The 27,709-nt window shown below is 43.9% G+C and overlaps 1 protein-coding gene across 5 annotated transcripts in view; it reads right to left on the bottom strand.

The window, feature by feature from the left end:
• The window catches only part of TEX2 (testis expressed 2), a 109,622-nt gene that overhangs the window by 43,962 nt on the left and 37,951 nt on the right, over window positions 1-27,709 (bottom strand). For all 5 annotated transcript variants that reach the window (XM_070479790.1, XM_070479791.1, XM_070479788.1 and 2 more), the window contains exon 2: window positions 20,600-22,261. In XM_070479790.1, the coding sequence (XP_070335891.1) occupies window positions 20,600-22,237 (1,638 nt within the window). In that variant the 5' untranslated portion in view covers window positions 22,238-22,261. The remainder of the gene's footprint in view (window positions 1-20,599; window positions 22,262-27,709) is intronic.

Raw genomic sequence — 27,709 nt, 5'->3', positions numbered from 1 at the left:
TCTGTTCTTCTTAATTAACCAGACACATCCATTTCTCAGCCAGCCTGAAAACAATCTTTGAGATTTCACAGACCATATTAACTCATGTTACCGTACCATTCCCCATTTATATCTCAGTGAAATCATATAGTAAAGTGGATGATCAAGAGTTAGGCATTAAATAGAACTTTCCTGGCGGCGCAGTGCTTAAGAATCTGCCTGCCAATGCAGGGGATGCAGGTTCAATCCCTGGTCTGGGAAGATTTCACATGCCTAGCAGAACTAAGCCCGTGCACCACAACTACTGAAGCTCTCCTTCTAGAGCCTGTGCTCCGCAACAAGAGAAGCCCTTACTCGCCAGTTAGAGAAAGCCCGCATGCAGCAACGAAGACACAGTGCAACCAAAAATAAATAAATAAAATATAAAAACAAATAAATAAATTGCACTTATACATATGCTATTTCAAAAAAAAAAAAAGAGGCATTAAATAAATCACAGATACGATCAACAATACATCAAAATTCAAAGACACAGTAACTTTTAAAGTTGTGTTCCAGGTTCCCCCTACCCATTAATATAAGTTTAAAAATCCACATATGAATACAAAGAGCAAACATATATATATATATGTGTGTGTGTATATGTACGTGTGTGTATATATATATAGGCTGTGCTGGGTCTTCACTGTGGTGCTTGGGCTTCTCGTGTGGCACAGCATGGGCTCTAGAGCAAGGGCTCAGTAGTTTGCAGTGCAAGGGTTTAGCTGCCCCGGGGCACATGGGATCTTAGTTCCCTGACCAGGGATTAAACCCACATCCCCTGCAATGGAAGGCAGATTCTTAACCACTGGCCCACCAAAGAAGTCCCAAGAGCAAACATGTTGAACTGTACAGGCAATACACAACACCGTTACACACAATAAAATTGTGCTAAAGCTGGTTTTAGCTGCAGTCAGTATTCACCATTTTACACTGCCAGCCCCACAGTACTTTTTCGGATGATATGGGTGACCCAAATCCCTTTAAATGAAGTTCTTTAGTGAATTTTAATTACTATGTTCCCACTCTCATTTCATAAATGTCTTTAAAATAAGCAGAAAAATGCTGAAGATCACCACACTGGAGTTGGGGTTGTCATTCAAGGAATAGCCATTTCCATGGTGAGTATTTGAGTCTCACACTAAAATCTTGAATTGAGATCCTTGACAAGTGAGGGATTTTCAAAATTCTGTTTTATTCTTTCATCAGTTCATCAAAACATTCACTGAATCTACATGCCAAGTAGTGTGTCAGGAGTTGATACACAGATTTTTAAAAGAACAAGATTCTTGACCCAAAGGTACTCCCAAAACAGTAGAGAAGAATCGGTCCTCATTTCACCATTCCACGACCCCACTAGAGTAACCATTAAAAAAAAGTCCTCACAAAGAGTATCCTGAGCACGTGACTGGAAATAAAAACAGACAAATACACCTCTTTGTCATTGGGGGTGTGTGTGTGTGTGTGTGTGTGTATGAAATTTAAGAGCCAATTATATAGATTTATACACTTCAGATCTTTCACATGAGCTAGGGATATTTCTCCATCCTTCCAATGAGTCATTGCATCTATTTATAAAATGCTGGATGAGCAAGCAGTTGCCATGGGAAGAGGGTGTAATCTAGGTGTTTGAAAAGAAAGGGCAATAATCAAAGCAATGATGCAAAAAAAGGGGACAAGTGATACAGGAGCACTGGAAGGTCTGAAGTGCAGTGCACTGTCAGAGCATCAGCTTGGGTGGGCTTATTTTGCTTAGTACAGAACTAACTGCAATTTTTGGTTCACAGTTTGCCTTTTTCTTCAGTCTATTATTATGGGGAAGTCCATTCACTGATTTTTGAATGTTGAACAGTTTGCACTCTTGTGAAAATTATGCATGGGCCATGATGTGCTCAAGTTGGATTATACGAGCTCACGAGAGCTGATACCATACATCTTTTTCCAACTCTACATTCAGGGACCTTATGTTGGTCCCTGAACTTGCCAATTGGTCATGGTGGGAGATTCACATCAAGGAAATCCATATAAAGAGGGCTTCCCCCACCAAGTGGGGAGCCAGTTTACCAGCGCAACACTATTATATTTATACATTGTTGAATTTGGTTTGCTGGTGTTTTGTTCATTTGTCCCAGTGCATGAGGGAAGGTTTGTTGTTTTGTTTTGCCTTTGCAATATCTTTTGGTATTATCTAGCCTCATAAAATGAGTTGAGAACTGTTCCTTCTATTTTCTGGAAGAGTCTGTATAGAAATAACATTTCTTCCTTAAAGGTTTGGTAAATTTGCTATGGAAGCCATGTAGGTCTGAACTTTTCTTTATAGAAAGGTTTTAAACTATGAATTCAATTTCTTTAGTTACTATTGGACTATCCAGGTTATCTATTTCTTATTGCATGAGCTTTGATACTTTATAAGGAAATTTGTCTATTTCATTAGTTTTCTAGCTTCTGGACATAATGTTGTTTGTAGTATTTCTCTCTTATTCTTTTAATTACTATAGAGTCTAAAGTGATGTTCTCTCCTTCAGTCCTGATACATATATTTCTTCCTAATATAATCATTTAATACTATTAATTTCTCTCTAAGCACTGTGTCAGCTCCAATTCTTGATTTGCTGTATTTTCAATTTCATTCAGTTAAAAATATTTTCTACTTTCCCTTGTGACTACCTTTGGACCCATGGCTAATCAGAAGTGTGTTTTCCAAATATCTGGGAAATTTTCAGATATTTTTCTGTTATTGATTTCTAGTTTATTTCCATTAGAATCAGAGAATGTGCTTTGTGTAATTTCAGTTCTTTTAAACTTGTTAAGGTTTGTTTTATGGCCCAGAATATCTTCTATCTGGGGACTGGTTCATGGACACTATAAAAAATATGCTTTCTGCTATTGTTCGGTAGAGTTTTCTATAAATATATTTCTTTGTCTTTTTAAACACAAACCTTCTTCACTAAAGATATCCTGACATATGATCCATAGTTCTCTTTTTTATCCAATTTGGTTGCAGAAAATACTTTCTTACGTATAACAGGTTTACTACGCTTAAAATCCTAAAGGCAACTAGATTAAAAGAAAAGTTGAAGCAGATCTGATTTCTTCAGGGCTGCTTCAGAGTCATGCTCAAGGCTAGGTTATGTTTATTTGCAATGTTACTAAAACCAAGAAGAATCCATGGAGGGAGGGAAAGATGGGCTGGTGCTTAAGAAGGTCTAATGGTCAAGGAAGGACTATGAAACTAAAATGGCAACTAGTTATCAGTGTCATTTATGAACCATTTGGCCACACGGTTCCCACCTGGGATTGCTTTTTCTTAAGTACTGAATTCATTACAATATTGCTTCTGTTTTAAGTTCTGTTTTTTTTTGGCCATGAGACATAAGGAATTTAAGCTCCAGGAGCAGGGATCAAACCCGCACCCCCCTGCACTGGAAGGCGAATCTTAACCACCTGACTGCCAGGGAAGTCCCTGATCATCATAATTTGATATGACAAACATCTTTCCAATAATATCTCCATATAAATGGAGAAGGAAATGGCAATCCACTCCATTATTCTTGCCTTGAGAATCCTATGGACAGAAGAGTCCATGGGGTCACAAAGACTCAGACACAACTGAGTGACTAACACACACATCTCCATATAAAAGACCTTTTATTAGTTTCCAGTTATGTAAGATTATACTAGACATATAAAAAAGCCAATAGCATGAACATGGTTCTGAAATTTTTAATAAAATTCTCAGCCTTATAGTTACCATTCAGTTACCAGACAAAAAGTATGAAAGGAAAAAAGACAAGCATTATATTGTGAAGTTATCTCAAATAATAGGACAGTCTCTGAGAAAGAGTATAAAGGATCTTCCCTTTTTGAAACTTCTAAGTCTGGACAGATTATTTATGAGTAAGAGAAATTTAAGAATACAAGATTTGACTGTTTCTCTTCAGTTGGGCTTCCCTGATGGCTCAGCTGGTAAAGAATCCACCTGCAATGCAGGAGACCTGGGTTTGATCCCTGGGTTGGGAAGATCCCCTGGAGAAGGGGAAGGCTACCCACTCCAGTATTCTGGCCTGGAGAATTCCATGGACTTCATAGTCCATGGTGTTGCGAAGAGCAGGACACAACTGAGCAACTTTCACTTTCTCTCCAATTGCTTTCATTTCTTCTTACCTAGGTCAGAAAATGTGGAATTATCCAGGGAAGCACTCACTATCTAATGGAAATACAATATGAGCCATAAATGTGCATCATGGAAACATGTAATTTTAAAGTGGCTAGCAGACACACAAAAAGAGAAAAAAGCAGGTGAAATTAATTTTAACAATGTATTTTATTAACCCAACATAACCAATTATCATTTCCTTTTTAAATATTTATTTATTTGGTCTCGGCTGCATCACACGGTATCTTCCTTGCATCACGTGAGATCTGGTTCCCTGACCAGGGATCGAACTAGGGCTCCTGGCATTGGGAGTGTGGAGTCTTAGCCACTGGATCATCATGGAAGCCCCCAAATGATCACTTCAACATGTAATAAATATTAAAAAGTATTAAAAAAGGCTTTTGCTTGTACTAAGAGAACTCTGTAGTAAATACTGCACTAAACATTCTTTTTTTTGTACTAAGTCTTCAAAATCCGGTGTGTGTTCTGCACTTCGAGAACAGCTCCGTTCAGAACAGCTACAGTGCGGTGCTCAGTGCCCACCCATGGCTGCTGCCTATGCTATCAGACAGCCCAGGCCCAATTCTGGGGATCCAGCTTTTTAAACCCAGGCACTGGGCTCAACCAGAACGGTCAAAACACTCCTCTTTCCTCTTGTGGATACTTCCATAAATGCAGGTTTATGCTGTGTGTTAGCAGTTGCTTTACATTATTAAATGAGAAGATACTCTAAGCCATCTCCAGATGAACCATGCTATTTTAGAAATTCAAAACCCCTTTAAAAAGCTAACATCAAATACTAAAAACTCAGGAATAAGAACAAAAGTAATCTAGCTAACAGGCTAAAGTATTTAAAAGCTCATGAAGTTCTGTAAGACCAGTAAAAGATACTCAACTTGTGAACAAACGTACATAACATTTTTAGCGTATTCCTTTGCTTTTTGGTAGAAAAGATGAGACACAGACATGCTCATAGGCTTGCTCAGGCAAAGAACCATCACTTTGCACTACCCTAGCAAACAGCTGCTCAGTTTTTCTTCCTTGCCAAGTTCTTACACTTGGTTAACGAGAGCAACCGTTTGTTTCCAGGTGCTTCGGGGACTGGTTTAGCCACAAAGCCAGGCTCGCGATGAAGCCGCTTGAGCTACGGCCTGAGCCCTCGCCAGAGTTCCCCTGGGCCACAGCCTGTGTCCGCCCATGTGGCCACAGCTCTGAGGTGAGATGTGGTTGTCCTTCTTCGCTGACAGCTCTGACAGGAACAGACCACCCTCCGCCACCCGCCAAGCTACAGGAACACTGGAGCAGCCTGATTCTGAGGAATGTGGGGCAGGTTTCAAGTCCCCAAAGCCACAGGACCCTGCCCGCCCCACTAAAGGGATGGCAGAGAGAAGCAGCGGGAGGCCCAGGGAGAGAGCCCAGGAGACGCTTTCCCAAAGCGGAGGGGCTGCTAACTCCCTCTTCTAGTTAGGACTGGGGTGGGCTTGACCCTCCTTCTCCCAACCCCCATCCTTTCACAATCACCCAAGGCTGCGCTCCAAGTACAAAGGCACCTGTGGTTTCTCCTTCTCTTTTATCTTCATACTTCTTCCTTCCGGCACTACCATTCTCTTCTTTGTGTTAAAAATATATCGGAGGTTAAGGTCCACAGCTGCCAAAACCGAATAAATACAACCCACAAATCAGGATTTGAACTGCATGCCTGCTGCGAACGATCGTTTGTTAGCTTCAGTGAGTCTGGGTCCTTGATTTTACTTGATGACATGAAAGGCTGCTGGTCCAAACACAGGCAGGGAAACCACCCCACATTCATCAGCAGAATCACTAAGAGCGTGGCACAGATAGGTTCTGATCCTGGTGTGACCACTGACCGCCTGGCTGGAGGATGCTTAGCCTCAGACCCTTGGCTTCTCACCTGTAAAAGGGTCTGGCATTTCTTCCCGGCTTCATGCCTCCCTGGTCCCCACCTCACTAGGCTCATGCCGGAATGACTTTCTCCACACTAACAGTACATAATTTATTTTAAAATATATACCTACTTTTAAAATATTTATTTATTTAGCTGTGATAGGTCTTAGTTGTGGCATTCGAGATCTAGAGTTGGGGCATGTGGGATCTAGTTCCCCGAACAGGAATTGAACTCAGGCCCCTTGCATTAGGAGTTTGGAGTCTGAGTCAATGGATCACCAAGCAAGCCCCAACAGTACTTTACTGAGGTACAGTCTGCATGTAAAAAAGGAACAAATCATATGCATATGATATTTAAACTGCTAATATTGGTATTCATTATAAAAGCTGGCATTTCAGTTCACATTATGATCCTGGCCTTCCCATGAATTATCTCCTTCTGCCAATTCCCTAAGAATCTGCAGGTAAGGAAAGCGGTGAGGCAGGTTAAGTGATTTGCTTAGACAGTGGGTTTTTTTGTTTTTGTTTTTTTTAATTGGTCTGTGAAGCGGCAAATCTGGGACTTAAACCAAGTCTGTCTGCCTTTGAGGTCTGGGCTCCTACCCCATCTCCACAGCACAGCCCCACCTTCAGCCTGGCTAACATCTACCCAACCCCTGGGTCACAGCAAAGATATCGCTTTTCCCAGGAAGCTTCCTGGACTCCCTAAACTCTGTTCTTTGTTACCTTTATCCTTCACTCACTAACTGCCTGGTTTACTTAACTAAAGACTCCACAGGACAACCATAGTTGTTAACAAATGTTTGCCGACTGAATACATAAATGCAGCCTAATTCAGAGGGTGGCTGTGAGTACTAAATAAAATTTGTAAAGCACAAGTAAGCAGCACAGATTGGTGTGCCCATCACAGCCCGCAGGCACAGCTGCGGCTGCTCAGGGAGAGAAGCAAAGGAACGAGCTGAGATCCTACACTTAGTAGCAGGAGCTGCAGGGTTCAGTTTGAAGTAGAAGACTTGGTCACTGTTTCCAAAGAGGAAAATCAAACCATAACTGCACCAAAGAGCATAGAATAAGAGAAGCAGCAACTCAGAAAGACACAGAAGAGTGAAAACTGTTCATGCTTTCCAGACTGGAAATTGAATTAGCCACTTGCCTGTTGGCTCAGATGGTAAAGATTCTGCCTGCAATGCAGGAGATCCAGGTTTGATCCCTTGGTCGGGAAGATCCCCTGGAGAAGGGAATGGCAACCCATTCCACTATTCTTGCCTGGAGAATTCCATGGACAGAGAAGCCTGGAGGGCTACAGTCCATGGGGTTGCAAAGAATAGGACGCGACTGAGCAACTAACACTTTCTAACACTTATCAGAGACAGCAGTGTTGTGACTGGAGCCCAGGTGTCCCCACTCCCACGTAAGGCTCTCTGGAACATCACAAGCTTTGACCGGAAACCCCGAGAGAATCACAAGAGCTGCCACTTGACCCACACTGTCGGGCATCCGGGATGCAGACTGGCCATTGGCAGGCTCAGGTCAACAGGCGGCCAGGCGCGACTGCTCTCCGAGTTCTCTGTTCTGCCCCTGAATACACTCCTACTAACCTGGATCCAGGTTGCCCATGCAGAAAGCAATTACCCAGTACAAACTCTGGCTGCTTCTTTTTTGTGTGTGGCTGCCTCGTGGGGCATGTAGGATCTTAGTTCCCTGAGCAGGGATTAAACCTACACCCCTTTATAGAGGAAGCTCAGATTCTTAACCACGGGACCACCAGAGAAGTCCCAGAATAAAAGATTTTTTTTCCCATTTTTATTGTTTTGGCCTTGCCGTGTGGCATGTGGGATCTTAGTTCCCCAACCAGGAATCGAACCTGCAACCCCAGTAATGGAAGTATGGAGTCTTAACCACTGCACCACCAGAGAAGTCCCATGACTGCCTTCTGATACCAGCAATCAGCTAACTTTTTCCTGGGGCCTTACCTACTCCCTGGATGAAGCTATACATAGAATTTCCAGACCGAAGCAGCCAAATGTCCAATCTTGTGAGCAGCGCAGCAATTCCAGGGCCTTCATCGTGTTCCCCATATAGTGACCAACTGTCCACTGCTCAGCTGTTCTAAAGTTCTGAACCCTGAATTGCTTACCAAGTAAGATCTTTCTCCAACTCTGTCTTGTTATGGGACATGGGGGTGGGTATAAAAGGAAAGAGATACAGTTAGTAACTCATTCCATTTCAACAGCTCAACTAAAAAACTCAGTGGAGAAGGAAATGGCAACCCACTCCAGTATTCTTGCCTAGAGAATCCTGTGGACAGCGGAGCCTGGTGGGCTGCCATCTATGGGGTTGCACAGAGTCGGACATGACTGAAGCGACTTAGCATGCATGTGTGCAAAGAACTCAGAGACACTCCCAACCCACACTAGAGAGTCTTAGACAAGCCTTGTTTCTTTCTGACGCTGGAACTGTCAACGTGGAGACACAGGGCTGGCCGCTGGGGGGGACAATGACTGCAGTCAACTGGGCTGCAGCTGTCTGGCCCACAGACTGGTCCTGTGATCCCAGCTGTAAAAGGTCAGGGGTTTCTCTTCAATTCTCTGCTGGATTTAGAAGCTGTGACTGACTGAAAGTACAAACCACAATCTATAAAGGGGCTCATTTAATACTTGAGAAGATTAAAAGCTACAATTAACCTTTTGCAAAATAATAAACTCTGGAAGAACTACTGTTGGGCTCACTTTCAGTTATAGTGCCAATCAGGAGGTCAAGGCCAGTGCTCTCTTCGTCAGCTTGACGTTGAGCTGACCAGAGAAATGCGCCAGCCCTTTGGCCTGAAGAAGCAATGGGGATTTCTGTCTTCAGCATGTGGAGTGCCTGGGCCGACATCCCGCTGTCACACAGCTGTGCTGTCCGCAAGGCTGCCTGCCCCTGCATCATTCCTTCATCTTGTCTTTCAGAGAAGGAGCAAACCCTAAACATAAGAATAGAGCCAGGACCTGAGGTCCCTGCTGCTGAAAATCATCTCTGAAGCACACAAAAATGTGGTTATTTTTCTTTTGTCCCCCAGACTAAAACATAAGCAGGATTTTCACTTTGCCAGGCTCCAACCCTTTTTGATGTATTAATGGTTTAGAACCGGAGTCATCAGTTAAAACGTAATATCACAGATCATGGACTTAGAGAATATGGCAGGAACAGTCTGCTAAACTTTAAATGCTAATTTGATTTTACCACGAAAGACAGACAGACCTACTACGGACACAGAACTCACACTATGAATGACAGGCTCAAGCGAAAAAAAAAAACATTCAAAATAAATACTGCTTGAAGACATTATCTTAAAAAAAAAAAAAAAGTCCATTAAGGGAGGAAAGCACCAGCATCAATACTATCTGCATCCTCTGACTGCTGGCTTCAAGGTCACCTTCACAGCAGTGTCACCAGACACACTGGAGTCAGGGTTAAAGCCACAGTCTCAGCCTGGGAGAATGGTTGTCCTCCTAGTTTTTCCTGTCTTTGGGGGCAGCTTGCAAATTCAGGTATCTGCATTGGCAGACGGTGATACAGGTAGGAGATAACAACCATGTACATTAAAAAAATAACATTGAATATCAGATGAACCAATGAGATAATCAAGGTCTGATTTATGTCAATACACAATAAACATTAAATCATATTAACAAGTGTTGAAATTGTAAAACAGATTAGCAAGCAAATAAATTAGTAAATCAGCTTTAGCTCACACATCCTATCAGTTAAATTTTGTTGCGAATACTCACAATATATACATTTACTTGTAAACTATCAATACATAAATATTCTAATACAGCTTTTATAAAATACAGCTTTTGTAAAAATTTAAAACAGTAATAAAAAGCAAAAGAAGAAATATTTAATAATTAGCCTTTTCACTAACTTAGTTATTCCTTTCTAACAGCTTTGTCCTATCTTCAGCTGACACATCAAGGTTCAATATATATACTTTAGGGTGAGGCTCACTGTTAATGATAATGGACGTAAATCCATATTTCAAACAGTCTTCTTGATAATTTCCAAGGATATTGACCAAAGGTCAACAAATGGTCACCTGCACATTAAATATTAGTAAAGCTTATTTGCTCTCTTACAGATAAAGAATAAAAATACATATGCAAATAGAAACTGTAATATTTTCTTCTTGGGTTGTGTCTTCAGCCACCTATTCTGGAGACTACTGAATAGAGAGACAGAATGAAACAGAGTTCACAAGAGCCACTGGGACACCAAGAAGCCAACATGCTCACATGCTGGGGCTCTCTTGCCGATAATCTCTTGTCTTCGGGGGGATGGCAAAAAGTTCATTCTTAAAGGCTAATTATTGCACAGTAAGAACAATCTTCGATGGGTTTTGTATCTTACTTTACATGACACATAAAATTTGGACATGAAAAGGTATCTAGCATTGATATTTTTTCATGGTTAATATCTTACTCTTCTAAAAAAAAAAACAAACATGATTTGAGAAACCTCAGACTCATAATGCCCACGCCTCTCTCCTCACTCCATAGATGACACCTGGAAGAAAACCAAAAAGGATGGTCCTCCAGTACTGAGCAGGAATTCAGGATGCATTTCCCCAAGGAAGTAATGCTACAAACTGTAGTTACATGTAGGTGGACCAGAATTATGGTTGAGCCATGCCATAAGTTAATAGGTGAAAAGGAAAACTGGAAGAATGTTGATAATTATTGAAGCTGAATGTTGGATACAGCGGGATCCATTATACTATTCTCTCTACTTTTGAGTATACTTAAAATTTCCTACAATAAAACATTAAGAAGTAAAAGATTGAAAAAAAAAAAACAAATCATTCCAGGGTAGCCTGACATCCTTGCCACTGTTCCTATGGAATCAAGAGGCATTTTCCACACAGCTGCTTCTCCAACCAACTCAAAACATGGGGTAAGTGAGACAATCTGCACTGAGACACCTTACCTGACAAACTCTCCTAGCAACAAGGGGCACTGGGAAATAGCCGTGATTATAAAAGCCAGACAGAAAAATTTAAGTGACCTATTTCAGGGGCAGGGTATTTTCAGTTAGGTACAATGTGGGAAAAAATTTTTTTTTTCAATTTCTTGTATTCATTGTACTGAGAATTCTGAGAGACCAACCAAGAGCAACCTTTTCCAGCTGTATGCAACAAATCCCTTTTGGCTGAATTTAATGAAGCTGTTTTTGCCTTAAGGTTTGCTCACTCTAATTTCTTAAAAGAAAGAATTGCATGAAATTGACATTAAAATTACAACTTAGAATTTCTTCTCAAAATTGATAATGTTCTCCATATGAAAGTATTCTTTTATATGTCAAAATCACAGCCTGTATTTAGAGAATGCAATTATAAAAACTTATCCCTCTTATTAGAATTGATGCTTTTGAACTGTGGTGTTGGAGAAGACTGCAGAGAGTCCCCTGGACTGCAAGGAGATCAAACCAGTCAATCCTAAAAGAAATCAACCTTTAAATATTCATTGGAGGGACTGATGCCAAAGCTGAAGCTCCAATACTTTGGCCACCTGATGAGAAGAGCCAACTCATTGGAAAAGACCCTGATGCTGGGAAAGACTGAAGGCAAAAGGAGAAGGGGGCAACAGAGATGGTTGGATGGCATCACTGACTCAACGGACATGTGTTGGAGCAGACTCTGGGAGACAGTGGAGGACAGGGACGCCTGGCGTGTTGCAGTCCGTAGGGTTGCAAAGAGTCAGACACAACTTAGCGACTGAACAACAACATGCCTCTTATTAAACATCTAAATGTGACATGACCCAAGGAAAAAAGGTTCTCCAAAATTAATGGCTGAGTTTGGCAATGGTGTAAAAGTAGTATTAGTCAACCTATAGGCCATATCTTTCTAAAACAGGTTATCACTATGGAAACCAACACCCTACTGCTGGGTTCTGCAGGAGGTTTATAAGTCTGAGGTAAAGACTTTACTCATGAATATAATTTACAATTACATGAGTCATACACTCACAACCTTTCAAAATCTGTAGGAAGCATCTCATTATGGACATGTGGAAATTCTGTGTGCAAGAATGTCACCGAATATAATTGTGCCTAAGCATCCGAGGGGGGCCTGGTTCTAAGACACCGGCAGACAATGAAATCCATAGATGCTCAAGTCCCCTTATATAAAATGGTGTGGCATTTGCATGTAACCTGTGCACATCCGCCTCATAAACTTTTTAAAAACTTAATTAATTTGGCTGAGCTGGGTCTTAGTTGTGGCATGCAGGATTTTTTTTTTTTTTTTTTTTTTAGTTGCAGTAAGTGGGATCTAGATCCCTGATCAGGGATCAAACCCAGGCCCCCTGCCTTGGCAGCATGGAGTCTTAGTCACTGGATCATCTTACCTAAAATAGTGTTAACTTTATGTTAATAGTTGGAAATACAGTGTAAATAGTTGCCAGCATGCGGATTGTCCGCATGCGGCAAATTCAAGCTTTGCTTTTTGAAACTTTCTAGAATTGTATCCAGATAGTTTTGATCCACAGTTGCTTGAGTATGCAGATGGGGAACCTGAGACTATGGAGTCTGACTCTACACTCCTGGTCATGAGACAAATGCAGTCTTGGAGAAGAAAGAGCATCCAACGTACTTAAGAACACTCAGCAAGGCAAACATCCCAAGTACGAATATGAGATGCCTCATTCTCCCGTTCTTTCCCAGAGCCCCTAGCTCAGGGCATCTAGCTAGTCACACAAAGTAAAACTCCTGGAAGGTTACTGCTTAGCGGTGTTGCCCACAATGATGCCCTTGGACTCAGTGGCATGCACAAGGCCCCACCCGGAGCTAATTTACCCAGACCTCCATGTTTGTAAGTCCGATTAGCTTCTCCTAACATTTGGCTTTCGTGTGTTCACATGTCACTTTGTTTCATTTTATTTGGCTGTGCCAGGTCTTAGTTGTAGGTGGCACCTTTAGTTGCGGCATGCAAGATCTTTTAGCTGCAGCGTGTGAACTCTTAGTTGCAGTATGTGGGACCTAGTTACCTGACCAGGAATTGAACCCAAGCCCCCTGCATTGGGAGCACAGACTCCTAGCCACTGGACCAACAGGGAAGTCCCCCACATGTCACTTTGTTATGAATGCAGGTAGCAATTTTTTCCTCCTGTTTTCTGCTTTGTATCAGCTGTGAATTCCCATCATTAAGAAAAAGCAGGCTTTGGAGAAGGTTCTGAGAGTTATCCTGTGGATGTTGTGACAGCTCTTTTGCCACAGCTTCTGTTCTAGACAGCAAAGCTGCTGACTGGTGGGGCTTGGGGTGGGTGGTGGCAGAGTATCATGAGGTCTAACCAACCCCACACCAGTCTCCGAGAACAGCTATGGCTTGGCTGCAAAGTAGTCCTTTTGGCTCACCATCCCACATACTCATCACTGCTGCAGTGTCATTTTTAAATACAAATGTCTGCAGTGTGGCTGGAATAATAAAACCACCTGGATAAAGTACAGAAAAGCTTTATTTTTCTTCTCCCTTTCCTGGTCATGTGAAGGCACATCAAAGAAAAACTGCAGTGTTCCTTGAATTGCTTATGAAGCCAATAAAGAAACCAGGCTCTCAGTCCAGGCTGCAAGGACTTCCTGGGCCTATCAATGAGAACTTCTATGGTTCAGAGGTTTAAAACCACACTGGCTCCTAACACAGTCCCTCCCGAGCACCAAGCTTCCTGCCTGACAGGTTTGGGGGCTTCCAGATAAAGGGCAGGCAGTCTGCATATCAAGGGGCTGGGCCTGTGTACTAGCACATTCTATCACAGAATGATGTTTTATAGCCTCCTGTCTTACTGAATGCTTAAAAAATGTTCCATACCTGCCCTCAAGAATTACATCATGTCCTTTATAAAAACTAAACAGCATCAGATGCACAGGAAATAAACCCGCTGATGAATCCCCTAAATCAAGCCATTTTTCAAAAAGTGACTCTTTCAACTCCCACTAGAAACAGGTTCATAGAACTGCTTTACAAAGAAACCAAGGCCCATCTTCTGCACCACTTTAAAAGCCATAAATCTGGAGGCGGAGTGGAAACCGAGAACTCGCCACCGCCCCCGTCTCTCCAAGCCTCTACTTGGCATGCACTCCTCATCCCTTACTCCCGTTGCACTCACTGTATGAACACTGGTAAGAGGAGGGCAGACTTGCTGCCAGGCGATTTCTAAGCAGCAAACATCAAGTTTCAAACCCTATCAAAGATGGACCATCCTGGCTTTTCCACTGCTGTGGGAAAAGAAAAAACTCTCCATAAGCCATACTTTTTATTGTAATTATTTTTTATCTCCTTGAAAGATCACTCTTATCAAATCTCTTTAAAAAAAATATTTATTTGGCTGTGCCGGGCCTTAGTTGCCACACGTGGGAATGTAGGATCTAGCTCCCTGACCAGGGATCGAATCTGGGTCCCCTGCACTGGGAGCATGGCGTCTTAGCCACTGGACCATCAGGTAAGTCCCTCAAATCTTATTAATTTATTTTTAATTGGAGGATAATTGCTTTACAATATTGTGCTGGTTTCTGCCATATAATCAGCCCCCTCAAATCTTGACTAAATGTTTTCCCCAAAAATGCAACTGTCAGGGATTTTTTCCTTTTTTTTTTTTTTCCATTTATTTTTATTAGTTGGAAGCTAATTACTTTACATCATTACAGTAGTTTTTGTCATACACTGAAATGAATTAGCCATGGATTTACATGTATTCCCCATCCCGGTCCCCCCTCCCACCTCCCTCTCCACCCGATCCCTCTGGGTCTTCCCAGTGCACCAGGCCTGAGCACTTGTCTCATGCACCCAACCTGGGCTGGTGATCTGTTTCACCCTAGATAATATACATGTTTCACAGCCACTATGGAAAACAGTGTGGAGATTTCTTAAAAAATTGGAAATAGAACTGCCATATGACCCAGCAATCCCACTTCTGGGCATACACACCAAGGAAACCAGATCTGAAAGAGACACGCGCACCCCAATGTTCATCGCAGCACTGTTTATAATAGCCAGGACGTGGAAGCAACCTAGATGCCCGTCAGCAGACGAATGGATGAGGAAGCTGTGGTACATATACACCATGGAATATTACTCAGCCATTAAAAAGAATTCATTTGAATCAGTTCTAATGAGATGGATGAAACTGGAGCCCATTATACAGAGCGAAGTAAGCCAGAAAGATAAAGACCATTACAGTATACCAACACATATATATGGAATTTAGAAAGATGGTAACGATAACCCTATATGCAAAGCAGAAAAGGGATTTTTTTCAAAAAGCAACTTCTAGGGAGATGACAGGGCCAATATTAACTTACTGCCTACATTTTCAGATTAAAACCTCATTCATCCATCCATCCATCATCCATCCAACAATTACTTAACACGTGCCTAGTACATGTCAGGGGCTGCAGACACAATGATGAACAAGATGGCCATGCCCTGTGCATTCATGAAGTTTATGGTGTCCTGGGGAAGACAGACAGTAAACAGATAACTATGGCTCTGATAAGTTCTATGAAAGTGAGGTAGAGAAGGCTAGCCGTGCCTTCAAAATTCAGGCATCTCTTTCCATAGTGGGAGGGGGCTTCCCGGTGGCTCAGAACGTAAAGAATCTGCCTGCACTGCAAGAGACACAGGTTCCATTCCTGGGCTGACCCCTGAAGAAGGAAATGGCAACCAACTCCAGTATTCTTGCCTGGAGAATTCCATGAACAGAGAAGCCCGGTGGGCTACAGTCCATATAGTCCACGGGGTCACAACGAGTTGGATACGACTCAGCGACTAGCACTTTCACCCTTTCCATAGTGTAGAGCCACTGCAGAGAAGAAGCCGCCCCACCGGGTCCTAGATTTCCCAGGGCCTCTGGCATTATGGAGGGTCTGTGGGACCACTCACCCCAGTGGAATGTGAGTGGAAGTGATGTGTGTCACTTCTGGGCCCAGGCATTTAAGGAGGTACATGTTCTCCTTGCTTTCTCTTTCCCCTTCTGCCAGCTGGATGCAAGGAATTCTAATAACTTAGGGTGGGGGTCAGCAGCCTGGGCCCAGGGCCTTTCTATGAAGTTTTATTGGAACACAGCCACACTCATTCATTTACATATGGCTTACAGCTCCTTCTCTGCTACAACGAGGAGCTGAGTGGATTGCAACGGAAACAGAGCCATAAGTCTAAAATATTTACTCTGTGTGTGTGTGTGTGTGTGTGTGCGCTCAGACATGTCCGACTTTTTGCAACCCCATGGACTACAGCCTGCCAGGCTCCTCTGTCCATGGGATTTTCCAGGCAAGAATATGGAGTGGGTTGCCATTTCCTCCTCCAGGGCATCTTCCCGACCTAGGAAATGAACACGCATCTCTTATGTCTACTTGACTGGCAGGTGGATTCTTAACCACTGCACCACCTGGGGTTGGGGTGAGTATCTACTACCTAGCTCTTTAAGAAAAAGATTGCCGAGCCACAAGATGGAAGGAACTTGGGCTCCTAGCCAACATGGGGCCCCATCCACCTACTGCCAAGAACACCCATACTGGACTGTTAAGAAGGCAAGGAACAGACTTCTAATTTGTTACAAGAGCAAATGTTATCCTACCTCATACCGAAAGCACAATGCCCAATGAGAAAATGGAATAGAAGATATATGCTCAAAATTAGGCTCTATTATACTATCCTTTTCTTATCACAACATTGTGTCCTAAATTTAATGTCAACACTGCTAAATGTTTTAAAGTGTCTTTTTTTTTTTCCTATTTGGCTGAGTCAGGTCTTAGCTGTGACACACAGGACGTTCCTTCATGCGGGATCTTTCATCGTAGCATGTGGGCTTAGTTGCTCCTTGGCATGTGGGACCTTAGTTCTCAGGCCAGGGATTGAACCCTTGTCCTCTGCCTTGCAAGGTGGATTCTTAACCACTGGACCACCAGGGATGTCCCTAAAGCGTCATCTTTTTAAAATGCTTCCCCAGAGTGTGATTTCCTACTCAGTAAAACTAATCAAGCCCAAAGCACAGTTGCATTTGAAATCTTCAACTTGCAACACACATCCTACCCTTCCAATTCTTGGTAGCGGCCCCTTTTAAAATAGAGAATGCATTTAGCCAGGTGTCTAAAAACAGCCCTGCCGCCAAACAAAAGACCTCAGGCTACAATGTACAATTTTCTTGAATTACAGGTGTCAGTCCACGACAGCACTGAAGTATTTGTTCTCTTGAAGGAAAATCCAAATATATTTATCACAGGGACCAAGGGTAAAACACCTTCCTTAAAAAAAAGGAAAAAAAAGTCAGTCCTGCATGGCTCCCCTGTGTGATCTTGGGCGAGTAACTTACCGTCTCTGTGTCCACATCCTCATGAGCACATTACCTAACTGGAGAGGGCTGTGGTGAGGATTAGGTGAGATACTACACCCAACATTCAGCGAGCCCCTGTCGGTGCTCAGCTTTGTAGTGCTGGCTTTACCGTTTCATTATCAGATCAAACAACCACACTGTGCCATAACTTTGGCATCCTCTGCGTAGTTAGTAAATTCTTGACTAATTAGCAGAAAACATAGTAAATTGTAGTCTCAGCACTAAAGAGCGACGGATTAAAATTAAAATCTTCCCAAGACAATTAAGAGCTCAAATCAGTTTAAACAGAATACTGCAGTCAGTCATTAGGCACTGGAAGCAATGTAAGCACCATTTTTCTTTGCTAAAGTTAGCACTAACTTACAGGGCATGCAATTCAGTAGACGCGGCACCACCCTTATTGAAAAAGCTTAGCAGCCAAGCATAATGATCACTTTTGCTCCACTTCTTATATGAATGCTACACTTAAGTGTATCACAGCCTCAAGACTGAGCACCAGCTTCTCTTAAAAAAGAAACACTCTCCTAACATATTGCCATGTGAAAGGGGGAAAAAAAAGGTTGAACTGCAGAACACAGGCAAACCTCATTTTACTGTGCTTTGCTTTACTGAGCTCCATGGATGTTGTGTGCTTTACAAATTGATGGTTTGTGGCAGCCCTGCACTGTCAGCGGATGGCTGACATTTTTTCGGTAATAACTATTTTAAAAAATATATTTTATGGAAGTACAGTAGATTTACAAAGTTGGGGAGCAATGAAGTATTTTTATTTATTCGGCTGCGCAGGGTCTTAGTCGCACAGGATCATCAATCTTCATGGCACCATGGGGGATCTTTAGTTCCAGCACCGCATATCTTTTCTGTTGTGGCATGCCAGCTCTTACTTGCAGCATGAAGGATCTAGTTCCCTGACCAGGGATCAAACCTGGGCCCCCTGCAGTGGGAACATGGAGGCTTTGCCACTGGACCACCAGGAAGTCTCCTGAAGTATTTTTAAATGAAGGTGCATACATTGTTTTTTTAGACAGAATGCTATTGTACACTTTACAGGGGACAGTATAGTGTAAACGGAACTTTTACATGCACTGGGAAACCGAAAATTCGTTGACTCCCTTTATTGCAATATTTTGTTTTATTGTGGTAGTCTAGAACTGAACCCATATCATCTCTGAGATGTCTGTATATGATCCCACTGAATCAAAACAAAGAGAGTTCATGTGTGATATATGTACTCATATTTGCAGAAATGTAGGAAAAAACACGGATATATACCAAATATATATATGTATATATTATATACTGTATTAACTATAATTCCCTCCCACTAGTGTGATAAAGAATAATTTTTTCCTTTGGGTTTTCTGTGTTTCTTTAAACATTGATCATGTATTTTTTTTAAATAAGGGAAAAAGGTTATTAAATTAAAAAATAAAGCAGAACAAACAATATTTTGCACTCTAAGAATTCTTCCCCTGGTTTTGTGGGGTTTTTGTATTGCAGTAAATAGAGATCATGATGCCCTATTTTGGAGCACTCATTTAAACAGAGAGGAGGAAAAACCTGTTAATAGAGAAACCAAACAAGCTTTGAATTATCAAAAAATCAGAAAATAACAAGTGTCAGCAAGGATGTGGAGAAACTGGAACCCTTGTGCACTACTGGTGAGAACGTAAAATGGTACAGTCACTGTAGAAAATAGTATGGCAGCTCCTCAAAAGATTAAAACTAGAATTACCATACGATCCAGCAATTTCACTTCTGGGTACATAAACCAGGGAATTGAAAGTATGGTCTCAAACATCTCTTTGTACACACACGCTCATGGCAGCATTGCTCACAAGAGCAAAAACGGAGAAACAACCGAAGTGTCCATCAACAGATGAAGAAATAAGTGAAATGTAGTTAGCGTATACATACAATAGCAGCCTTAAAAAAGAATAAAATTTTGTAATATGCTACAATGGAAGAGCCTTGTGGACACTATTCTAAATGAAACAAGCAAGTCACAAAAAGACAAATACTGTGTGATTCCACCTAATATGACATATTTAGAGTATTAAAAATACAACCACAACCACCAAGGAAGTAGAATGGTGGTTACCAGGAGCTAGGCAATAGCCAGGAAAATAGGAGGTTATTGTTTAATGGGTTTAGAGTTTCCATTTTAAAAGGTGAAAAGGATACAGAGATACACGGTGGTGATGGTTGTACAATAATGTGAATGAATATTAAACATAATACTGCTAACCTGTACACTTAAAAATGGTTAAGATAGTAGATTTTGTTAGGTGCATTTTACTAAAATTAGAAAAAATATATACCTAAAAAATGTCCTTAACTTATAACCTATAGAAGCTACAGCTATGCTTTCAATTGTGTATATTATGAAACATGCAGAAGCACCAGAAACTTTTAAAATACATGGAAATAAATACAAATGGAAGTTCAAATATTTTCTTTCCAATGAATTGCCTCAGGCACCCCTCGGGAGGTCCAGATCCTAAAATCTGATGGGCACAGAAAGGTAATACCTCCTTCTCAAGCCCAGGCCCCACTGTGCACAGAGCAGTGTGCAGCAGCCCAACCCTGACATTAAAATTGGTCTCTTCCTCCGCCCCTTCTCTTGCATTCCAGAAGTCTTTAACCCTGCTCTAGGGTCTCAAAGAAAATTTTTTAAATTATTTATTTATATATCTGGCTGTGCCAAGTCTTTGCTGTAATACACAAGATCTAATTCTCCAACCAGGAATCGAACCCAAGCACCCCGCATTGAGAGCATAGAGTCTTAACCGCGGGACCAGCAAGGAAGCGCTACCCTCAAGAATATTTAATCCTACCAGACTCAGCTACCATGAATCCTCAGTAGGCAGCAAATGCCTGGCAAATTCAGAGAGAGACTGAAAAGGAAACCAAATGGAAATGCTACTGGAAATGCTCCAGAGCCACAGAGATCCTTACAAAGCTACCTGATGAACTGGCAAAACATGAGCTAGAATGAGGTTTACCAAACAAGTCTTCTGGGTGCCTGGAGATACCAAAGTCTTAGAAACACGGCTTGAAAACAAACACCTGTGGAAACAGTGAACTAAAAAGATACAGTCAGATCTACAATGAGGCTGGTTGCCAGCAAGCAGCAAGCAGCTGCGGAGAGGCTTACCTTCAGGATCTCAGGTTCTTTGATATCCAGAGACCTTGGGCTCCAGTGTTGTAGATGTTTATGTAATCTGTGATGTTTATGAGCACTTGGTGGTGTAAAAAACCAAATCAGGCAGACTGCAGTCATGAATCCAAGGCCAACGCCCAGGAAGAGTCCGCTCACGTAATGGGGGAGGGGGAGGATGAGGTACGCATAGACGCACAGGACAAAGAAGCCCAGCGTCTTGACGGGTAATTCCAGCCGCTGAGCGGCCGAGTCCACCTCGTGGTCACTGTCCAGAGCTAGGCCATCGTCCGCCAGCCCCTCTGGCTTGAGAGGGCCTTCTGGGAGCTTCTCAGCTTTACTCTCCCCTTCCGGTTCCAGGTCAAAGTCCTCGGTGTACAGTTCGCAAAACTCTTCGTCTTCTTTGCTCGCTAAGGCAGACAGGGAGCATTTCTCAAGAACCAGGGAGCCGGTCTTCGGGCCTCCCTCCTTCTGCCCGCTCCCCTGGGAGCTCCTCGGTTCCGCGTCTCTCGCGGGCTCCTCGGAGGACTGTGCGTGGTCGCTCCTGGGGACGCCAGGGTCGCCCCCCACGCCCTCCCCCTCGGAGTCACACTCCTCCTCCTTGATGCTGTAGTTGTTATTGCTTTCCAAGTGGCCGTTCAGGCTGGACAGATTGGAGAGCTCGGAAGCACTTGAAGATAAGGCTTTGGGCCTGTGGCTGCCACTTTCTTCCCCTATAATTTTACTGAAAAGCTGAAAAGGGTCATAGATGACTTCCGAAAGGCGTCGCTTAGTGTCTTCGATCTTGGCCTCCATTTCGGGCACTTTAAAAAAGGAGCGCGTGTCGGAAGGCGACGTCAGAGGGGAAGAGGGTGCAGTTTTGGAATCCCCACCTGTGTTCCGCGGCTGCGTGAACTGCTTGAACAGGTGTAAGTTCAGCTTGGAGTCGGGGGGCCTGTAGGACACGGCGTCGGCCTCCTGCCGGGAGGTGTCGGTGGACAGAGACTTGACTAACGTCTTCATCAAGTGCCTGTGCCGTGGGGGGTGGGGGGATTCTTTTGGCTCCACCTCGGTCGACAGGGACTTCACGAGGCTCAGGAAGGGTTTGGCGCTGGAAAGGGTGGAGGACGAGGCGCTGGATGAGAGGATGGGCGACCGGGAAGGTGAGGACAGCGGGGAGGAAGAACTGGTCTTCTGCTCGGACAGAGAGGACACGCTGGGAGAGCTAGCTAAGAGCCCCGACGAGGACGAGCCCGGGGACGGAGCCAATGGCACTGCACCGAATACTTGTGCGGCCGGGGCAGGGGGCTCCAGCAGCTTTACGGTGTTCTCGGAGACGGGCAAGACGGCGGGGGACACGGACAGGCCGTCCGCCAGGGTGAGCTGGGCGCCGCGGCCGGCGGGGTCAAGGCCATCCCCGGGCCCAAGGTAGAGGTCCTCCTTGGCTTCAAGCCCCGTTACAACGCCCTGGCCGTCCAGCGCCTCCTCCAGGCGCCCCCGGAACTCCTCCTCCTCCTCCTCCTCCTCCTCCCCGGACACCGAGAAGTGGATGGCGATCGTGTCTCGGGACACGGACCTCTGCACGTGCACTCTGGGGGCTGATGGTTTTGGCATGTCAAGGGTTTTCTCGGCATGGCGACCATTCAGACTTGTCATCGCCGGCTTCACAGGGCTCAGGCTCTGGGAAAACAGCGAGAAAAACCGGAGGTCAGAAAGCGGTTTCTCCACGGGAGACGCTGTCGTGTGTGGACCGGAGCGCGGCGGCCGAAGCTCACTTCTAAATGGTGATTATGCTTTTACCTGGCAGATGGCCACCCTTTCTCACTTGAGCAGGTTTAATGGTTTAATTTTCATCAAATAAATTCCAGTGAGGCATTCTCTTTTATAAGCAAACTACCCACCCGTGTTATAAATGCCATACAACCTGTTCCTTCACAACATCTAAGTAATTGTTTCCTCCCTGTTAACTGGCCCATTTCTATCAGTAATTCTATACTGCAAGGCTTGAAAGACCTGCACAACAGTTGTTACCAGCATTAGTTCAGAACTCCCACAGGATAAAATGCAGCATCCTGGCGATTTTGAGGATCTTGGAACAAAAATTTCACCAGTGGCTTTCCGGCTATAAAAAGTGAATCCTGGAGGGTTATGGCTTTCACTGCAATTTTCACAGCAATCCTAACAATTATTTGGCTTGTGTCTCCCACCAATGCGCATATAGCCTGCCACTGCAAATAAGAAGCAGAGTAACCAAGGGTGGCAACGGACATCTGCAAACTAATTGCTGTGACCGGCTGGCTTACTTCCCAAATGGTAGGTACCCTGAGGCCAGAATATTTGGGCAGCCATGAAGACATGGCCATTTCTAAGACTTCAAGATAAAGCAAAGTTATATTTTCAGCTGAATCCAAGAATCCAAGGGCAGGAAAATGAAAGTCTCAATGCTGCAACCCACCACCAACTGAGAACCCTGCTAAGAGCTGGGGTGAGGGGCACAGAGGCGGCGTCTCTTAGTCGCTGTCAAGACAAAAGACACCTGAAAAGCTGGGCAGCAAAGCAAACGAAGTCAAGCCTGCCTGAGACACCCAGTGCGTTACACCGTCCCCCACGCCCCATTCACTGAAGGCCCATTTCCAGGGACCCAGGCATCATGACAGGTCCTACCAGAGGGAAATGAACACCACCGTCTGGAACGCACGACTATCAGAGCAGCTAAAGCACACTTGAGGAGTGACCTGCAGGCCTTCTGAGGAGGGCGAGAGCAGCGTGGGGGGTAGGACACCTGCCTGCTCCTTTAAACTGATGGCCGGCTATGGCAGGATAGGCCTGATTAGAAAGAAGGGACGAAGGCGTGAAGATGAGCATGGGCATGCTGTGTCCTGACACACGGGTCTATTCTCCATGTCCAGGGTGGAGGGTGGGTATTGGGGGTGAGGCCCAGCACGAGCGAGGCGTCATAGAAGAGAGGAAAGGGCAGCCTCGGGGCCGGAAACAAGGCTTCTGACACTTGCTCCTTCTCCTGCTGACTCGGTGGGACCTTGAACAAGCCAAGACCTCTCTGGGGCTCGGAATCGTCATCTGTCAAATGAGGGACCAATGACTTTGAGACTTTCTAAATCTCAAACTCTTATGTTTATGTTTAGAGGTGATAATACACAACCCAATCTGATACTTACCCTGGTAATCTGCCATAGAGTCAACATTATGCTGCCTGATCCTTTCATTTGAAGAACTCCTATATTTCAGTCTTCTACCAAATATTCATGTTTAAAATGCTAGTAACTGAGACTACCAAAACAAGAGAAAAAGTAAACCTGTGTTTGTTTGGAGGTGATGGGGGAGAAAAATCAAGGTGAGGAGGAGAGGGAGGGCAGGAAAAACTATTTCCTAGAAACAAGAAATAATCCAATGATGACAAGAACTTACAGTTCAAGAGCCCAGTCACAACAAAGATACATCTCAAACTACCGATACAGTATCAACACTTGAGAGAAATTACTTTCATAAAAACTTTTCAATTGAGTTTTGCCCAAGCTCCTTCATGATCCTCAGGCTCTCCTGTCCCCACTGGAGCCAAGAAAAAAGAATGATTTCTATTGATCAGTCAAAACACTCAAATCCAGGAGCCGGCAGTAAGCTAGAAAGACACAGCCGTGGGTCCAGGACAATCCTTCCCTGTTATCTCAAAGCCAACATGTTTGTTGGCTTAGGAAGAAGAAAAATACCAAATACAAAACCCATTTTTCATTTTAATGGTCACCTACTTTTATAGGGGCTTCCCTGATAGCTCAGTTGGTAAAGAATCCACCTGCAATGCAGGAGACCCCAGTCCAATTCCTGGGTCGGGAAGATCCCCTGGAGAAAAGATAGGCTACCCACTCTAGTATCCTTGGGCTTCCTTTGTGGCTCAGCTGGTAAGGAATCCGCCCACAATGCAGGAGACCTGGGTTCAGTCCCTGGGTTGGGAAGATCCCCTGGAGAAGGGAAAGGCTACCCACTCCAGTATTCTGGCCTGGAGAATTCCATGAACTGTATAGTCCATGGGGTGGCAAAGAATCAGACACGACTGAGCAACTTTCACTTTTACAAGGGTAATTTTAAAATAAAATTATAGAGGTAATCTAAAAAGAAAGTTTGGTTTTTAATGATTCTCAGTAGGCTGAAAAATAAACTATTTCAATTGCTTTAATAACATAAAGGATGATCTGAAAGGCTCTGCCACTCTGAGGCTGGTAGTGAAAGTGACAGTGGGCACAGGTGCAAATACAGAGAGCATGACTGGGGGCTGAACAGGGTAAGTCCGTCATCTGGGGAGGAAGAGTGGAGAGGCTCTTTTGGAGTTGAGGTGGGATGGTTTGGGAATCTGCAGGAAAAAGTCAGGCCCAGTCCAGAAGGCCAACAATAGTGCTTCCAGAAGCTTGTGGTCTCAGCAACCAGACAGGGCCATTAGGGGCCCATCTGCCCAAGCCTCCAACACATAGTCGGGCCTCCTGACTTTACAGGAACCTCAGCTGATCTCTGACTAGACTGTCTTAAGATCTTGTTGGGCTGCACCCCGCAGGCCTACAATGCTATACTTGCCCAGCTTCAAGACGGAAGAAGAAACAGCCCAGACTCAGTGACGGAGACAATCAATGGTTTAATGGATGGGGGGATTTACATGTCTGAAGCAAGGTTCTGGAGCAATATCCACTATGTGCAGTCAGTGGTGAGCAAAACATGGCAGCAGTCTTTGCTGCCAAAGGGAAGGGGAGACTGCTAGTTATAGGGGGAATTGACATCAGGTTTGCTCATTGGTAACCAGGGAACTAGCAGCGGGGCATGCCCCTTACTGCCCCTTTTGATAAGAACAGTCACTAGCTGGGGCCTGGGGCAAATATGCAGGTGGGTCAGTCCTGTGAATAGGTATAAGTGAAGCAGGCACTGGAGGAGCATGGGATGTACAGAGAGCAAGAGAACAGTCATCTTGAGTGGCCTGTGTCAGCCAGCTGGGCCTGAGCTGGGCCTCCTGAAGAGCTAGGTGCTGATGTGGCTCACCACTGCTAACGTCCTTCTCTAGGGCTCAAGCAGTGGCTTCAGAGGTTTGGAATAAACTCCCAAATTAGGTTTTACTAAAACAAGCCACATGAGGCTAAAGCAGCACTACTACTTTTTCAAAATAAGAAACTCTTACAGCCCTTTTTGCTCATCTGCAAATGAGGGGGCTAGGGCAGATAAACAAAGATTGCTTCAAGGACCCAGCGTGCTGGATGACTATGTCCTGGAACCAGAGTCCATGATTGGGTTCTAGACAAACCTGATCATCATGTGGCTGCTCCCTCTTCCTCCTAGGGAGTCCTCCAAGCACCCCCTCTCCATCCTTCATGGGCTGGTGGCTGGAGCCAGTAAGACTGACCTTCCCTACAGCCAAGGTCAGGGGAACAGCACCTGACTGCTGCCCAGGAACTTTACGTGACTGCTCCAGGGACACAGCACTGAATGAGGAGGGGCAGGGCGCCTGTCAGACGTGGGCTGTTGGCACTCATGTCCTGATTCGCCACCACAGCCATGTGCCTCCTCAAGCATGTCATGCACGCTTGTTATTCCTGCTTGTCTTGGCCTTGGTATGGCCCTTCATGCACCGGCATGAACCGCTCTCTCAGGAACTGAGAGCATGGTTCTCAACATCTAGCATGTGACCAGCAGGATTGGGAAATAAGACTTCGTTATCCATCTTATAATCTAGCATCATAAAAAAGTAGCCTCCTGCCCTCTACTATCTCAACTCAATTATAACCGGACTCAAACTAAATAAACGAGGACAACCTTTTCTCAAGCTCTCAGGAACTGAAATGTCAATAAAGGTCATTTCTCTCCCAACAGGTCTCCTTTTTCCAACCACCAGCACAAGACCTTGGGTTTTAACAATGATTTTGAGTCTTGTGAGGGGAGGGCCTAAAGCTTCCACTGTCAATTAGGATGATTTCCTGCCAGAGGTATGTTTAAACAAAAGTCTGATTTGGTCATGAGCAAAGTATGCTAAATATGAACCCCATCCAGCCCCAGAATGGATGGGGGTGCAATAGCTAGGTGATGTTGATAAACTGAAGTCAGAGGTCTGGTGTCTGGGAAAACAGGTTCTATTTGTCAGTTCCACCATTCTGCTGAAAACAAGTAACAATGAAATCAATATTAAAAAAAAAAAAACTGAAAAGCACTGAAGCTTCAACAACTGAGTAAAGAATCGTGAGGCCAGCAGGAAGAAAGAACCTCAGAGAGATGAGCCCTACAGAAGCTGCTTTTGCCCTCAAAACACTAGATGATTCTGCCAAATTGGAACCTTCATTTTATTGATCTTCTGAGCAGAAATCATAGTTCAGGGCTGGCTGAGGTGGAGCCCTAACTGGAGATTGTTCCCCAATGAGCTGGGACGTCAAAGGGCTACATCTACCCGGGAGTAGGTGAACCAGAGGCAAATGGCCCTCACTTAGATCTGAGAGCTTCGAGGCCATTAAGCTAAGTGAAGGAAGCCAATCACAGAAAGACGAATACTGTGTGATTCCATTTTGTGAGCTATCTAAAGTACTCAAACTCAAATAAACAGAAAGTAGGCCGGCAGTTACCAGGGGCTGGGGAGTAGGAAATAGGGAGTTGTTTTGTAATGGATATAGAGTTTTTTATGATTAAAGCATTCTATAGATCAGTTGTATAACAATGTGAATATATTTTCGCTACTGAGTTGTACACTTAAAAACAGGATGGTAAATTTTATGTTATTTATATTTTACCATAAGACTCTTGAGTCCCTTGGACTGTAAGGAGATCAAACCAGTCAATCCTAAAGGAAATCAACCCTAAATATTCATTGGAAGGACTGATGCTCAAGCTGAAGCTCCAATATTTTGGCCACCTACTGCAAAGAGTCGACTAATTAAAAAAGACCCTGATGCTGGGAAAGGTTGAAGGCAGGAGGAGAAGGGGATGACAGAGGATGACATGGTTTGATGGCATCACTGACTCAATGGACATGAGTTTGAGCAAGCTCCAGGAGATGGTGAAGGACAGGGAAGCCTGGCATCCTGCAGTCCATGGGGTCACAAAGAGTCAGACTCGACTGAGTAACTGAACAACAATAATTAAAAAATAACT

The sequence above is a fragment of the Odocoileus virginianus genome, chromosome 17 (genome assembly GCF_023699985.2).
Source record: "Odocoileus virginianus isolate 20LAN1187 ecotype Illinois chromosome 17, Ovbor_1.2, whole genome shotgun sequence".
NCBI classification, from domain to species: Eukaryota; Metazoa; Chordata; class Mammalia; order Artiodactyla; family Cervidae; genus Odocoileus; species Odocoileus virginianus.
The sequence above is the reverse complement of the archived record's forward strand: the minus strand, read 5'-3'. Positions and strand labels throughout refer to the sequence as shown.